Genomic DNA, 14,531 nt, shown 5'->3' on the forward strand with positions numbered 1-14,531 from the left:
CTTTCCAAGACACAATCAGGCTGGACTGAGTGGGCCTGCTTAATCCACAAAAGGCATTTTTTAATCTTGGCAACCGTGTAAAACAAAAACAAAAAAAAACCACACTGTTTACTCTGGTAAAAACTGAAAGAAAAACAGGAGAGGAAGAAAAGAAAATTCGGGAAAGCAGAGGTAAGAGGATTAGGAGGGAATAGCAAGGACGAGGGAGAAATTATCCGTGTAAATTCCCGCTTGTAAGCTGACGCATCCACCATGGTTTCCCACATCAGTGACTCAAACGGCAAACTCGAGGCCATAGCTAACTTTGTGACAGTGTTGGTTTGGGGGGTACAAACTGCAAATCCAGTATTTCAGGAAGTGTCCCTAAATCCAAGTTCACCTCATTATATGGAACCATGCACACATACACACAACCCTACCCTCCTGTTCTGTTAAATCAGACAGCTTAAAGTGCATGCTCTTCTGTATGCTTTTATTTTCTTACCGACTCCATTTGACTAAAACAAACAAACAAGAACCATACAAAATATTTTTAACATATCTTAGAAAATTAGCCAAAAAATTAAGAAAGTTCAGCATATTACATTGTACAATATTTAGGTAAGAATGTTTGAAAATTATAAATATTTTGTTCCCTCTCAACATAGCACATCACAAAAATACATTTTAAAACCTTTTTTTCATGTATAATTTCTAGGAATGATCATATTGCTGTTTATTAAGGCAAAGGTCTGATTAGGACAAGCATTCACACACACCGGAGATGTTCTGTACAGTAACTACAAATGTAAAACCGAGGGGTCTGCCAGCACGTGGATGGTTGAAACCGTTTTAAATATTAGGAAGAATTCAGTTAGTATCAAAACATCATTCTGAATGGGATTCACTTAGTTCATCTCTGTGTTATCTTTGATTCTTAAGTATCTATCTCAGCCAAAGCATTATTTAAAAGACTTCTGCCCCCTTGAGACAGTGCCTCTGGAGCTGGATGCCAGTCACTCACACGGCATTAAACCTGCACAACCAAAGACATGAATGGCAACCCCTCGGTCCGAGAGAGGACCACGTCCAGGAGAAGGGCCTTTTCCAGCTGAGCAGCCATGGTCAGAGGCTGTCCACGTCTACCGCAGACCATGGTAAGCAGAGTGGCCCACTTAGTTTAGAAACAAGCACTCGGAGGAGGAAACACGCTGCTGGAAAAACAACAGGCCCAGCCCACAGAGGTTCCGATACCCAGTGACCTGAGCGCCTCCCGGCTCCTGGTCACACGCCACTGGGCTGTCTGTGCACCGCCTCCTCCGAAAAGAATCTGAGGGAGCTGAAGGGAATTTTCAGAAGCTGAGGTTTTCAAAGAAAGAGTAAATAAAGAGTTGACTTTTTTTCTTTTCAGTTAAGCCCTTCCTTATTGGCAGATAAATAAGAAGGCTTCTTTAGTATACTGACCCCATAGGAGGTGCTGGAAGTTAGAAGCAGAAAAGCCAGGTCCTTCTGTCTTTAGCATAGTTTTGCAGCTACGCTTGCAGCCTACACAGCTGACATGACTAGGCTCACTCTGTGGTCTTCTTTTCCTTCCAGCTCTTCTGTCGTTCCTCAAGTTCTGCCTGGGTGAAAGCTGCTGGGCCCCAGTTAGTGATCAGATGAGCGTTTTTTGAACCTAAGAGACAAACGCGCATCAAACATACAAGGTCATATATTCTTCAATTAACATTATCATTTTTCTATAGACAAGAGAGTACATTTTTCTATTTTATTTTCTTCTCTGAGGAATATCCATAAAGGTCATAGGAGGCAAAACCATCAGAAGATGTATACAAAGGGAATTAAACAGGCCTTCTCATCTATCAAAAGGCAAAAGAAATTCAAGAAAAATTTATTGCAAAGAGCTGGGTTCCTGTATATTTGGGCTAAGTTTTTTTTTTTTTTTTTTTTTTTTTTTTAGCACAAGTACACAAATAAAGCAGAAAAATTGACTAAATATCTGATTACTTCAGAGAATGTGTTACCTGGTTCTATCAATCGGATTAATCCTTCATGATGGGCCACTTTGTCCTTCCAGCTCTTGGTTGTCTTAGCTGCCATCTCTAGCTTCTTTTTAACTCCCTGGAACAAGAGCAGACTTTAGACTCTGCAAACACACAGGTAGTTTAAGAGCCAAATAACAATGATTGGGCACTTGCTCCATGCATGTGGATTATCTCATTAAGTCATTCTAGCCACAGAAACACAGGCTATTATTACCCCCATGGTACACAGGTGGAGACTAGGATTCAGAGCAGTTAAATAACCTGCCTTAGGTCCCCCAAGGACCTTATTCACACTAATTACAGATGATGTATAAGATACTCCTGTGCCAGTGACGCCTTACTGCCTCTTGACTCGTGTTGCTGTCCTGCCTGTGACCCTCACCAGCGGGCCCCACTTAAGCTTCATCAGTGGAGGAGCTGGCAGACACTGGAAGAGGTGGGGGCTTTGCCTCCAGGCTCCACTGTGCTCATCTCAGCAGCTCTCGTAGCACGTGCGACACCCACGGTGTCCACTCCAGTGGGTTTCAGTGGCACCTCCCCTGTGGGCAGCTGCCACCAGTGCCCCAGAGGGTAGCTTCCCCATCACAGTGCCTCATTGGGCTTTCCTGCCATCCAGGGGCCAAGGGCATGCCCTCTCCAAGGAGGACTGGATCCCAGCACCGGGCTTACACAGCAAAGAGTGTGTGTTCCTTCCCTGCGTGCTCTGTCTCAGCCGGGGTGGGGGCAGTGGCTACTTCCTGTATCTGCTCTTCCTGTATCCTTAGAGTTTTTTGGCTGCTCAGTAGGTAATCCCCTGTTGTAGTTAATAGCTAATTATATTAAACCTTCCTTGTTCAAATTACTGTGTGGTTTCAGTCTCCCGACTGAATTCCAACTGTTATACCTCATCGCCTCTGAAAAACCCTTACTTATAGCTAAGCTCACACAACTCATTCTCACACAGCTTTTTATGGCAGAGCAAATATCCTCTTGTTTTTAAATGTTTAAGAATTTAAATGCATGTATTTGCAGGGATGGGCGTAATGACCTCGTATTGCTCAAGTGCCTGTTTCCGCTCGAGCTCAAGCTGCTGCAGCTGCTCCAAGGCTTCCTGGAGGGCCTGCTCTTTGATGACGCGCTGGTTCTCCAGCTCCTGCTTCTCCGCTTCTGTGGTCTGAATGGCCTGCTGCTGCTCCAGATGCCACTTCTCCAGCTCAGCCCTCTTCGACGACTCTTCCTCCAGCAGCCTGCAATACAGAGAGCTCAGGGTGACCGCACCCAACCCAGAAGATGACAAAGCACAGCAGAGCCTCAAAGGAGCCTGGAGGTCATCTAACCACCTCTCTTCTCACAAGAAGGAAACTAGGAGCCAGAGAGGCCCAGATTTGTGGGTAAGGTGACCCATGGGTCTGCTCCAAGCTCTGTTTCACCCTTTTATGAAAAAAAAAATTAAAAATAACATGTACTGAAGGCTTAATGGGTCAGGAAAGAAGTACATTTTTTCAACTGATCCTCACAATAGGCTTACGTACTATTATTATTCAGTTCAGAGATGAAGAAAGTGAGGCACAAAGGGTAAGTGACCTGGCCCAGGTCATTCACCTGACAGGCAGGTGGCAGGAGGGCTGTTTTGAAATCTGTCTGGTTGCTACAACATTAAAACACTTTTTTATCTAGCAGAAACCTATTACCAAGGGAAAAGCTGACACACCAACAAAGGCAAAGGAGGAGGAGTTGACAAAAGGTAGAGGAAGCAGACACCATCTACTGACCGAGCGCTACACGCCAGGCTCCCCCAGAATTCTGCAAGGTGTTATTGTCCCTGCAGATGAAGTCAAAGGGTTCCAAAGTATGACGCACAGGTAAGCAACGGATTTCAACCCAGGCCCGCGTGACTTCAAAATGTTATCTTTTAATAACAGGCTACCTATCGGAGGATATCCCAGGTTAAGCAGGTATTTAATAAATAAACTAACTTGTACCCCAAGTGCAGACAATGTGGTTAGACGCCGGCCCAGGATGGGACGCACGTCTACTGGCTTGATCGTCAGCATTACGGTAACAAACCTCATAGCAGGCCGGTTACTGCTGCCTAAGAGCATTTGCACGCCTAAAGCCAACAGCAGCAGAAATACAGTGACAGACTCTACAGCCACTATCTGACCACCCCAATCCTGCACCACTGTAAGAATTCCCTCAATGACATCCTACAGGGTGGTCTCCAACCGTGTGTGATGGGCCAGTGCTTCACAACCCGGGTCAGTTTATTTCTGGGCAGCCTTGATCCTTAAAAGTTTTCTCAACTAGGATGTGCTCTCCTATCTCCTCCCCCGGGTTCCACAAAGGGCCAGTGTGCTCCCTCTGAGTCGTCTCTTGGATGTGACATCACAGTGAACACTACCCTGCCACCAGGGGCTGACTAGAGTGTGTATGCTATACACCATCCATGTACTTTCCTAGACATGGGAGATAAACCAGTGAATGAGACTGGAAGATCTGTTTCTTCAACCTGGTGGTCAAAGTCTGGAGGGCAAGGGACACTGCAGAAGGTGAGGCTGCCCAGCACTGAATCCCCTTCACGTGTCCAGGGATGTCTTGATGAAAAACGGGGTCCATCTCCCAACACAGAAGCCACCGCCCCTGCCCTTCTGCCCCGGGAAGCTGGGGTGCAGTGGAAGCTGGGCTTGGCTAAGCAGCTGTCACTCCTAGAACTTCGTAAAACCACTGACTCACAAGAGCAGAGACAGTGGGGAGTTCATCTTGCTGGTGGTAGCAACACGGAGTGTTCAGTGATGGCAGAAGCAACAGGGACAACGGACTGACAAACCCATGGTGCCAACGTCTACATCAGCGACACCCTCACTGGGCTCGTGCCCTGGCCTTGTTTGGTCTGCCCTGCCTCCCTTGGTTCCTGCCTGTGTTCAGGGCCTGGCCACCTGCCTTTCTGAGGAATTGGGTGAATTTCTCAAGAACCTTCCAAAAAACGCTTTGATTGCCTTAGCTAACCCAAGTTGGGTTTTTTGGTTTGCAAACAGGACTCCTGACAAAAGACGAACCTCTCTGTACCTCAATTTCTTCATTTATGAAAAAAGGAATAGGAACTGTGTGTGTGTGTGTGTGTGTCTGTGTCTGTGTGTGTCTGTGTGTGTGTGTATGTGTGTGTGTGCGTGCAGCCTGCCAGGCTCCCCTGTACATGGGTTTTTCCAGGGAAGAATACTGGAGTAGGTTGCCATTTCCTACTCCAGGGGATCTTCCCAATCCAGGAATCAACCCAAATCTCTTGTGTCTCTTGCACTGGTAGGCAGATTCTATACCACCAGCTCCACCTGGGAAGCCCCACTAGGAACCACACCCACCATCAAAGGCTTGCTGATCCATTAATGTGATAATGCAGGTAAGGTTCTTAGAACAGTGCCTACCGCATCGTAAGTATTGAATAAATGCCAGCTCATATTGTTATGATGGGACTATTAACTCATTTGCTCTGAATGCTCAGGAAGACTGCCTGAGAGTATATATGAGGTTTCTGGCAATCAATTATATCAGAGAAGTAAAACCCTGAACCTTTTCAAATGAACTGCTTTTAAGCCAAGTCTCCTGGATCCTGTACTTGTTCTGTGAATACTTTAAATTATCTTCTTGCTCTAAAACGAGCATTCCAGCCTGTCAACATCTTTTTTGAATGCTTATTTTGACATTCTATACATTACATTTCTTCTCCATCTGCAAATGAGATATAAAGGAACAGAAACCAACAAACTCCGATGACTACCAAATCCAGACATTAAACTCTTTGCAAGCACCACCCTCTTCAGCCTTCACAACAACCCTATGAGCTTATTACAGATAAGGAACTGAAGGCTGAAAGTAGTGAAGTAACTTTTCTAAAAATTACACAGCTAGACAGTACAATGGCTGGGAATCAAACCCAGATCCTCAGTCCGGGGGTATCTATTATTGTGTGCACTGTTGTTCCATATGGCCCCAAGGGTAGAACTTGGATCCACCCATTCCAAAAAGATTCCGTGGGTACTTACCATGTGCCAGACAGTGCACCTGTTGCTGGGGACACAGGCCTGACCAGAGTGTGCTCCCAGGCCTTACAAACATAAAGATTTAGTGGGTGGAAGTCATAATGGGACAGACTATGGCTCAGTCTCAAGAAGTTTCCAGTAACTGAGTTGTCCAAATGGTAAATGAACAGTTTCCTTCTGAGTGCCACTCAGAAGAGGCTAGATAACCTTACACATTAAAAAACACCACCACCACTTCAATTTTAATGGAAAAACAAAAAACCCAAAACAAGAAGACCCAGATGGTTCCAGTCAAAGTTCTTGTATTTAAACAATTCGCGATTAAAAGTATCTCTGGGGAAACTGAAGACACTAACAGAGGAGGGACCATCCACCAGAAGAACAATGAGATGCCAAATGTTCCAAGAGTGACTTGCTATTGCTTGGAACAAGGAAGGACAGAGGTTAACTACAAAGCCCTCTCTAGACACCCTCAGCGACGATTATGTTACAGTTCACTGAAGTGCCTGTGTGCTCAGTCATGAAACATAATCTTAGCTGTAGGGTGTATAGAGAGGGCTTTGTAGTTAACCTCTGTCCTAGCTCTAAGCAATAGCAAGTCACTCTTGGAACATTTGGCATCTCATTGTTCTTCCCGTGGATGGTCTCTCCTCTGTTAGTGTCTTCAGTTTCCCCAGAGATATTTCTTAACAGCGAATCGTTTAAATACAAGAACTTTGACTTGAGCCATCTGGGTCTTCTTGTTACGGATTTTTAGTTTTTCCATTAAAATGGAAGTTTTTTCAGCTTTTCAGTTCATTCGTGCTAGACTTAAACGTTTCTATCCCAATTCCATGATGATTTCCTTTGACCTTTTACCCACAAAGGGTACCCTGAGGAGTGGGAGCAAGGAGAAAGCCCCCTTTGTCAGTCTGACAAAATGTCCCTCTGAATCAGGCCCAGCCTCTGGTGAGTTTGGGAAAGATACGGACTCACCACACTTTAAAAAATGACCACTAGAGGGTGCTAGTCTGCCCATTTCAAGTTCCAAAATCGAAGTTAAAAGAAAAACAGAATAGTAAAATGCCTAAAATAGCCTTTAAACACCAAGAAAAGGTAGTTAGTTTTTGTGTAGTAATTTCAGCTTATTGGTACTGAGCTGTATGTGGTAGTTATATTTGCATTTACCAAGTTGAAACCATTTTTCCATTTACTGAGATTAGAGTGTACAAAATAATTAGTCAGAGCTTTTTCTTTTTTTGGCCATGCCATGAGACATGCAAGGTCTTAGTTCCCTGACCAAGGATCAAACTTGTGCCCCCGGAGGTGGAAGCGCAGAGTCCTAACCACTGGATCACAGGAAATTCCCTTGTTGTTGAGTCACTAAGTTGTGTCTGACTCTTGTGACCCCAGGGACTATAGCCCGCCGGGCTCCTCTGTCCATGGGGTTTTCCAGGCAAGAATAGGGAGTGCATTGCGATTTCTCCCTCCAGGTGAATCTTCCTGGACCAGGGATCAAATCTGAATCTCTTGCTTTGGCAGGCGGATTCTTTACCACTGAGCCATCATGGAAGCCCAGGGAATTCCCTAGCCAGAACTTTTTAAATAAAATACTCATGCCTGGGCTCCTATCTACAGATATTTTGATATGGTAAATCTGGAACAGTCCACACGTGCATTTTTCAAAGCTTTCTATAAATGATTCTGATTACTATTGATTCTGATTACTATTGCCGTTAATTATCCAAAACTGTCTTATTCAAAACATCATTCTACAAACATGAAATAACTAATACTTTAATAAATTTCTAGAGTTACCTAGTTCCCTTTATGATCTGATCTCTGCCGTGTCGTTTAATCTCCCTCACAGCTTCAGAGAAGTAAATATATATGGCATATCTCATCTGTGAATTCTCTACAAAAGGGCAATCTATAAACTCAACACATCACAAACGATGAGGGTCAAAAATATCTAACATCCCTTAGAATGTCTCTCTTTGGAAATCACACGGGACCAAACCCTCCCATGCAGTGAATGGTGTGTTAACGTCAAAATCGCACAGTGCCACTGCCGCTGCCCAGTGGCAAGTGGGTGAAGGTCCCTAGACCCTGGCTAATACCATGATGAACAAGCATTTGTGGGACCCATACGTGCCAAGCAATGTGGAAAGCATTCAATCGTCTATTAGAAGATAATTTTTCCTTAACAGAATCAAAAATTTCAACACCTAATTTGTTTTTAAAGTAATTTTTGGCAACGTACGTAACAAAGAAGCCTTTCTTTCTCCCTTCCTACCTGAAGATTAAACAAACATCTCTTGCAGCGCCATGTGTAAATGCAGCCATGGAAAATCTATCCCAGCTCATCCCACACCCGCTCCTACAATGGCGTGAGGTGTGCCCGCACTAACCAGCTGCAGCTACGGGGAAGCAGTGGTTAGTGCTGCACCCCCTGACGCGACATCTCGCAGAGCTAATGGGGAAGCAGATTAGAAACTGGGAAAGGGCAGCTGACATTTGCTCGTTGGAGTCTTCATTCTACTTTGTCCCTCCTACTGCTACCAAAGTCAAAAGTCAGAGTTCTCATCTGAGATCACAACTATCATACATAGTAAACCTGACTTTAAAAGGTCTAAGGGTAAAAAAAAATCTGTTTCAAGAACTTCTAAAACTAAGAATTATGTAAGGAATGTCACCAATCCTGAAAGACCAATTGGAATCTGCTCAGTTCCTCACTGTCCCCCAAAGTGGCTGCAGCTCTGGCCTAATAGGCCCCTGCCTCCACACGAGGGCCTTCTCAGGTCTGGAACATGTGGAAGAAACCAGATTCTCATCAGGGCTGATGCTGGCTCCACGGACATTCTAGAATCTGACTAAGGGAACCACACTAAACACATCCATCTGACTACTCTGAAATAGATACATGGCCTGTCATTAGCCACAGAAGCAAGGGTTTCCCAGGAGAGATTGGGAATAAAGAGCCCAGCCAGCCAAGCCTCCAGGGTCCCTCCCATCTGGCAGAGACTCTTCCCTCTCCAGCAGAGTCAGTGCTTCCTAGAAAGTGTATGAGCCCAAGCAGGGCACACAAAGTGCAGAGGACGAGTCGATACGCACCTGGCCTGTAGCTTTCGCACCGTCTCTTCATCTTGCCGGGCCTGTCTCTCATCCTCGAGAGCCTCCTGCAGCTTTAGGTACATGTCTTCCAGCTCCCGGACCCGCTGCAAATACTGTTCCAGTTCAGAGGATTTCTGGGCAACCTGTTCTTCCATCTGCTGCCTGATCTGAGGGTATAAAAGTCATGTTTAAACCAGGCTGACTTTGCCCTCAGGAAAGCCTCTTGCTCCACCACCACCCTGAGCGGGGCCACAGCCACAGCCCTTCAGGGTGGGCAGGGCCCTGTACTTCACACCTTGATGATGGAGGACCAAGAGCACCACACCCTTCCCCAAGACCACAGTTTAAGGGTCCAGGCACACAAGCTACACCCAAACGCTGTTCTGCTGCCCTGGTTTACTTCTCATCCCTTTCACACTGCCTTTCCTGCATTTCAAACTCAAGAAAAAAATACTTCCCAGTATAATTCCTCTTTAAATTCCTTTCTATCTTAAAGCCACATCCATCTAAGAGGAATGAACCTTTCCCACTCAGAACACCCAAAGGGTTAAAATAAGGGGGAAAGGAAGGATGGTCTCCTGCACTTACCTGGCTGCCCAGCACCCTCTACCTTCTCTCTCCCTAGGGCACCTCCAGACCTGGGCGACCCTCAAGCATCTAATTAGCATTCTACCACATTTACGGTTTCCCCATTCTGGATTAAAGAGCCTTGAATCTCTGCCTTAAAAATTAAGACAAGGACATCATAAATGTAATATCAAACATATTAGCATATGTCTCTGCAGTTTGTATTTTCACTTGCATTAGCTTACTTCATCCTCATAGGGGTCATGAGAGATCATGTGACATCCCCCTAATTTGAAGAAGAGAAACTAATACTCATAAGCAACCACCAGAGGACATGACCCCAGATCTGGCTGTGGTGCAGCACCCCCTCAGATCTCGGGCGTCTTCCTCTCAACACACACACATCCACTTCAAGTCTAAGCAACAGAAAGTTGCTGAAGGAAATGTCACAGCGCCTCTTTAGCAGGCCCTGGGCCCAGCCGTCTCCCACACACTGTAACCCAATGTGAGGAGACCTGTGTTCCAGTTAACCAGCTCACTGCCTGAAGCAACTGGACCGTGGGGATGAGAACCCCTAAGATGAGTCAGAGCTGCCAAGAGTGACAGACCAACATTCACATATTCTCATGACTGCAGAACCCTCACTCTTGCTCCTTATACAGGGGAAATATCATGGAACCTGTGCTTACTTTTTTCCATAGTTATTTGTTTTCCAAGCCAAAACTCTGAAGGATGAAAGGGATGCTAGCGATAATTATACCAGGATGGCAGGGACCGTCCCAGGCAGGCCAGGACGTGGAGTCCCCCTCCCCACAGCACTATCACCCCACTCCATGAACGTCTACTGGAGGTCTTGAGAGCAAGATTTACCTTTACATCCTTGGCGTGATACCTGGCTCACAGAGAATGCTCAATAAACCGATAATAAAACCTCCCCAACAGCCAGCCCACCGTGAGTCAGCGGCAGGGACAGCTGGCAAGATGATCTCACTCTAGCCTCCAAGGTCTTCCCCCTTCACCAAGCCAGGCCGGCTCCTGCCCCTCCACCCACACAGGTTGGCCTCTGTCCTTCTGCTGACCAGGACGGGATCGGGGGCGGGCTCTCCAAGTTAAAGCAGCAGCACCCTGGGGAGTGCGGTACTTACAAGCTTCTCCCGCTCCAGCTCCATGCTGAACCTGGCCTGGAGCTCCACTTGAGTCTGAAGGCGCTTCTTTTCCTCTTCTGCTGCCCGAGATGCTGCTTCTTCCAGTTTCTACCCAAAAACCATTCATAGAAAAGCAGGGAACGTTACAGTGGAAGTGCATTTGGAGAGAAAGGGTCACATTTAAACATTATAGGGGAAGCCAGTCATTCTCAGTGTTCAATAAAGACAGAATAAACCTTGTAGATCCACTGCAATTCCACTGCAACAATTTTCCCAGTCAACACACAAAACAAATTGGGTAAACGAGTGACTCCTAGTAAGCTGCAACATTTTGCAAAGAAAATTTTAGTGTTGTCATTAAATTCATTTGCAAATGCATCTGTGAAGTTCAAATCTATTTCTTGTGCTCACTGCAGTTCTGTCATCTTAACATTGTTCCTTAAAACTTTGCTGTTATTGTTATGTTAGTCACTCAGTCATGTCCGGCTCTTTGCAGCCCCATGAACTGTAGGCTCCTCTCTTCATGGAACTCTCCAAGCAAGGATAAACTGGAGTGGGTAGACATTCCCTTCTCCAGGTGATCTTCCCAATCCAGGATGGAACCTGGGTCTCCTGCACTGCAGGCAGACTCTTTACTATCTGAGTCACCAGGGAAGCCCAACTTCCCAAAGGGTGGTTCTCTAGTGAAACAAGGGAAAAACCGAAAGCAATCATTTAAAGTCTCTGGGAATTATCCTAAGAGCATACAGCAAACAGAGAACATTTATCCAAGAAAATCAACTAAATCTCAGCAAGAACTGTGAAAGTCTATGGCATTTGAACCACAGCACGGCCTCGTCTCCATCCTATTCTTGGCTTGGCAGTAGAAGGAGGCTCTACCCATGGCCATGGAACCAAGACCACAAGGCTCCCTTCTCCGTTTCCAATCTAAGGATACGGTATCTCACAGGAGGATGCAGACAAAAAAAAAAAAGTTGTCTGCCATTCCAATAAACAAAGGATGAAGTCTGCTATCAAGCCATCAGCCACTGCAGCCATCCCAACAATGACCCATGAGGGAAATTCAGGTTGGAGAGAAACAGGTCGCTGGCCCTCGAGAGTTAAAATGCATACCTACAAAATCATTTTAATGAGCTAAAATCTGTATCTTCCTATATATAGAAAAGCACTAAAATCATTAACTTGAAATATCTGTTTTTTTGTGATAAGCACTAACTAAATGGTTTTGTTTTGTTTTGTTTTTTCCAACAAAAACTCCTATAAATCCTGGCTCCCCACGTATCTTTGAAACAGCTCCTCATAGCTGAGAAGCTTTCTCCCAGGCCAGAGTCCTCAGTAAAGGCACCAGATAAAACATAACTCTCAACTTTTAGGTTGTGTGTTTTTTTCAGTCAACAAGATCAACAAACTAAATCACAGGCCAGCTAGAAGTCTGACAGAGGACACAGGGGAAGACAGCACAGAGCCCCCATGTATAAGTTTCAAAGTCAGGCCTCAAAGATCAAACATGGGCCAGAATTTAAATATCAGACTGTGGGGCAAGTTAGGCCCCAGGGCATTGTTGAAACAACAGAGAAACTTGTGAGATGAACACCCGAGAGCATGACGCCAACTGAGGCAGCCAACTTAACAGAGATCAGAGGTGGAGGCGGAACCCTGCTGCCACATACAAAAATAAAACAGATTAAAGACCTAAATGTGAGACCAGATACTACAAAACTCCTACAGGAAAACAGGCAGAACACTCTTTGACATAAATTACAGCAATATATTTTTAATCTGTCTTCTAAAGGAAAAGAAATATAAGCAAAAACAAATGGGACCTAATTAAACTTTAAAGCTTACGCACAGCAAAGGAAACCATCAAGAAAATGAAGAGACAACCTACAGAATGGGAGAAAATATTTGCAAATAATATGACCAGTAAGGGGACTAATATCCAACATACATAAACAGCTCATACAACTTAACATTAAAAAACCAAACAGGACTTCCCTGGTGGTCCAATGGTTAGGAATTCACCTGCCAGTGCAGAGGACACAGGTTCGATCCCTGGTCCGGGAAGATCCCACATGCCACAGGGCAACTAAGCCCGTGTGTCACAACCACTGAACCTTTGCGCTAGAGCCCATGTTCCACAATAAGAGAGGCCACCACAGTGAGAAGCCCACACATCACAACTAGAGAAAAGCCCTTCAGTTCAGTTCAGTCACTCAGTTGTGTCCGACTCTTTGTGACCCCATGAATCGAAGCACGCCAGGCCTGCCTGTCCATCACCAACTCCTGGAGTTCACTCAGACTCAGGTCCATCAAGTCAGTGATGCCATCCAGCCATCTCATCCTCTGTCGTCCCCTTCTCCTCCTGCCCCCAATCCCTCCCACCATCAGAGTCTTTTCCAATGAGTCAACTCTTCCCATGAGGTGGCCAAAGTACTGGAGTTTCAGCTTTAGCATCATTCCTTCCAAAGAAATCCCAGGGCTGATCTCCTTCAGAATGGACTGGTTGGATCTCCTTGCAGTCCAAGGGACTCTCAAGAGTGTTCTCCAACACCACAGTTCAAAAGCATCAATTCTTCGGCACTCAGCCTTCTTCACAGTCCAACTCTCACATCCATACATGACCACAGGAAAAACCATAGCCTTGACTAGATGGACCTTTGTTGGCAAAGTAATGTCTCTGCTTTTGAATATACTATCTAGGTTGGTCATAACTTTTCTTCCAAGGAGTAACCGTCTTACACAGCAACAAAGACCCAGTGCAGCCAAAAATAATAAGTAAATAAATAAAAGATTTAGGGGAAAAAAAGCCAAACCCTGTACACTGTTGGTGGGAATGTAAACTGGCACAGCCACTGTGGAAAACATTATGGAGTGTTCTCAAAAAAACTAAAAACTAAACTACCACATGACCCAGCAATTCCACTCCTGGGTGACAAGGTAGGAGCTTCAAGACAAAAACACTGATTTGGAGATATACACATCCCATTATTTATTATTGTCAAGATAGGGAAGCAGTCTAAGTGTCTTATCAACAGCTGAATGACTAAAGAAGATGAGGTCATACAGATATACAACGGAATACTACGAAGCCCTAAAAAATACCAAAACGTTGCCATCTGCAGCAACATGTATGGACCTGGAGGGTGTTATGCTAAGTGAAGTCAGTCAGACAGGAAAAGACAACTACTGTATGATATCACTTATAAGTGGAATCAAAAACATAGAACAAACTAGTGAATATAACAAAAAAGAAGCAGACTCACAGATACAGAGAATAAACTAGTGGTTACCAGTGAGGAGAGAAGGGGAGGGGCTCGATACAGGAGTGAGGGGTGGGAGACACAAACCACTGGGTAAAGGCAGGCTCCAGGATGCGTCATACAGCATGGGGAAGAGAGCCAGTATTCTGTAATAACTATAAATGCAGCGTAACCTTTACCAATTATTTTTTTTTTAATAATACAGAAAAAAATAAAAAGATCTGTTGATACTCTGGTTACTCCAGGACACTGTACCCATACCCAAGGCTGTGCCTTGACAGAGGACAGACAGTCAGAGGCTGCATATCATGAGGAAAATGGGCTTCACTGTAATTGTCCAGCAAGTCACTATGCAAGTAAATGAGCAAACAACAGTAAGTCCTTGGGAAAAGGGCGGAAGCCACATAGAGAGCTGCTTACAAATATCAT

General features: G+C 45.1%; 1 protein-coding gene across 1 annotated transcript in view; it reads right to left on the minus strand.

Moving 5' to 3' along the window:
• Nucleotides 1-455: 455 nt before the first annotated feature.
• The window catches only part of SWAP70 (switching B cell complex subunit SWAP70), a 75,981-nt gene continuing 61,905 nt past the window's right edge, over nt 456-14,531 (minus strand). Inside the window, exons 8-12 of the mRNA XM_040258402.1 lie at nt 10,843-10,950; nt 9,131-9,297; nt 3,052-3,250; nt 2,004-2,100; nt 456-1,654 (exon numbers count right to left, since the gene is read on the minus strand). Of these exons, the coding sequence (XP_040114336.1) occupies nt 1,548-1,654; nt 2,004-2,100; nt 3,052-3,250; nt 9,131-9,297; nt 10,843-10,950 (678 nt within the window). The 3' untranslated portion in view covers nt 456-1,547. The remainder of the gene's footprint in view (nt 1,655-2,003; nt 2,101-3,051; nt 3,251-9,130; nt 9,298-10,842; nt 10,951-14,531) is intronic.

The sequence above is a fragment of the Oryx dammah genome, unplaced genomic scaffold (genome assembly GCF_014754425.2).
Source record: "Oryx dammah isolate SB20612 unplaced genomic scaffold, SCBI_Odam_1.1 HiC_scaffold_17, whole genome shotgun sequence".
Taxonomy (NCBI): Eukaryota; Metazoa; Chordata; class Mammalia; order Artiodactyla; family Bovidae; genus Oryx; species Oryx dammah.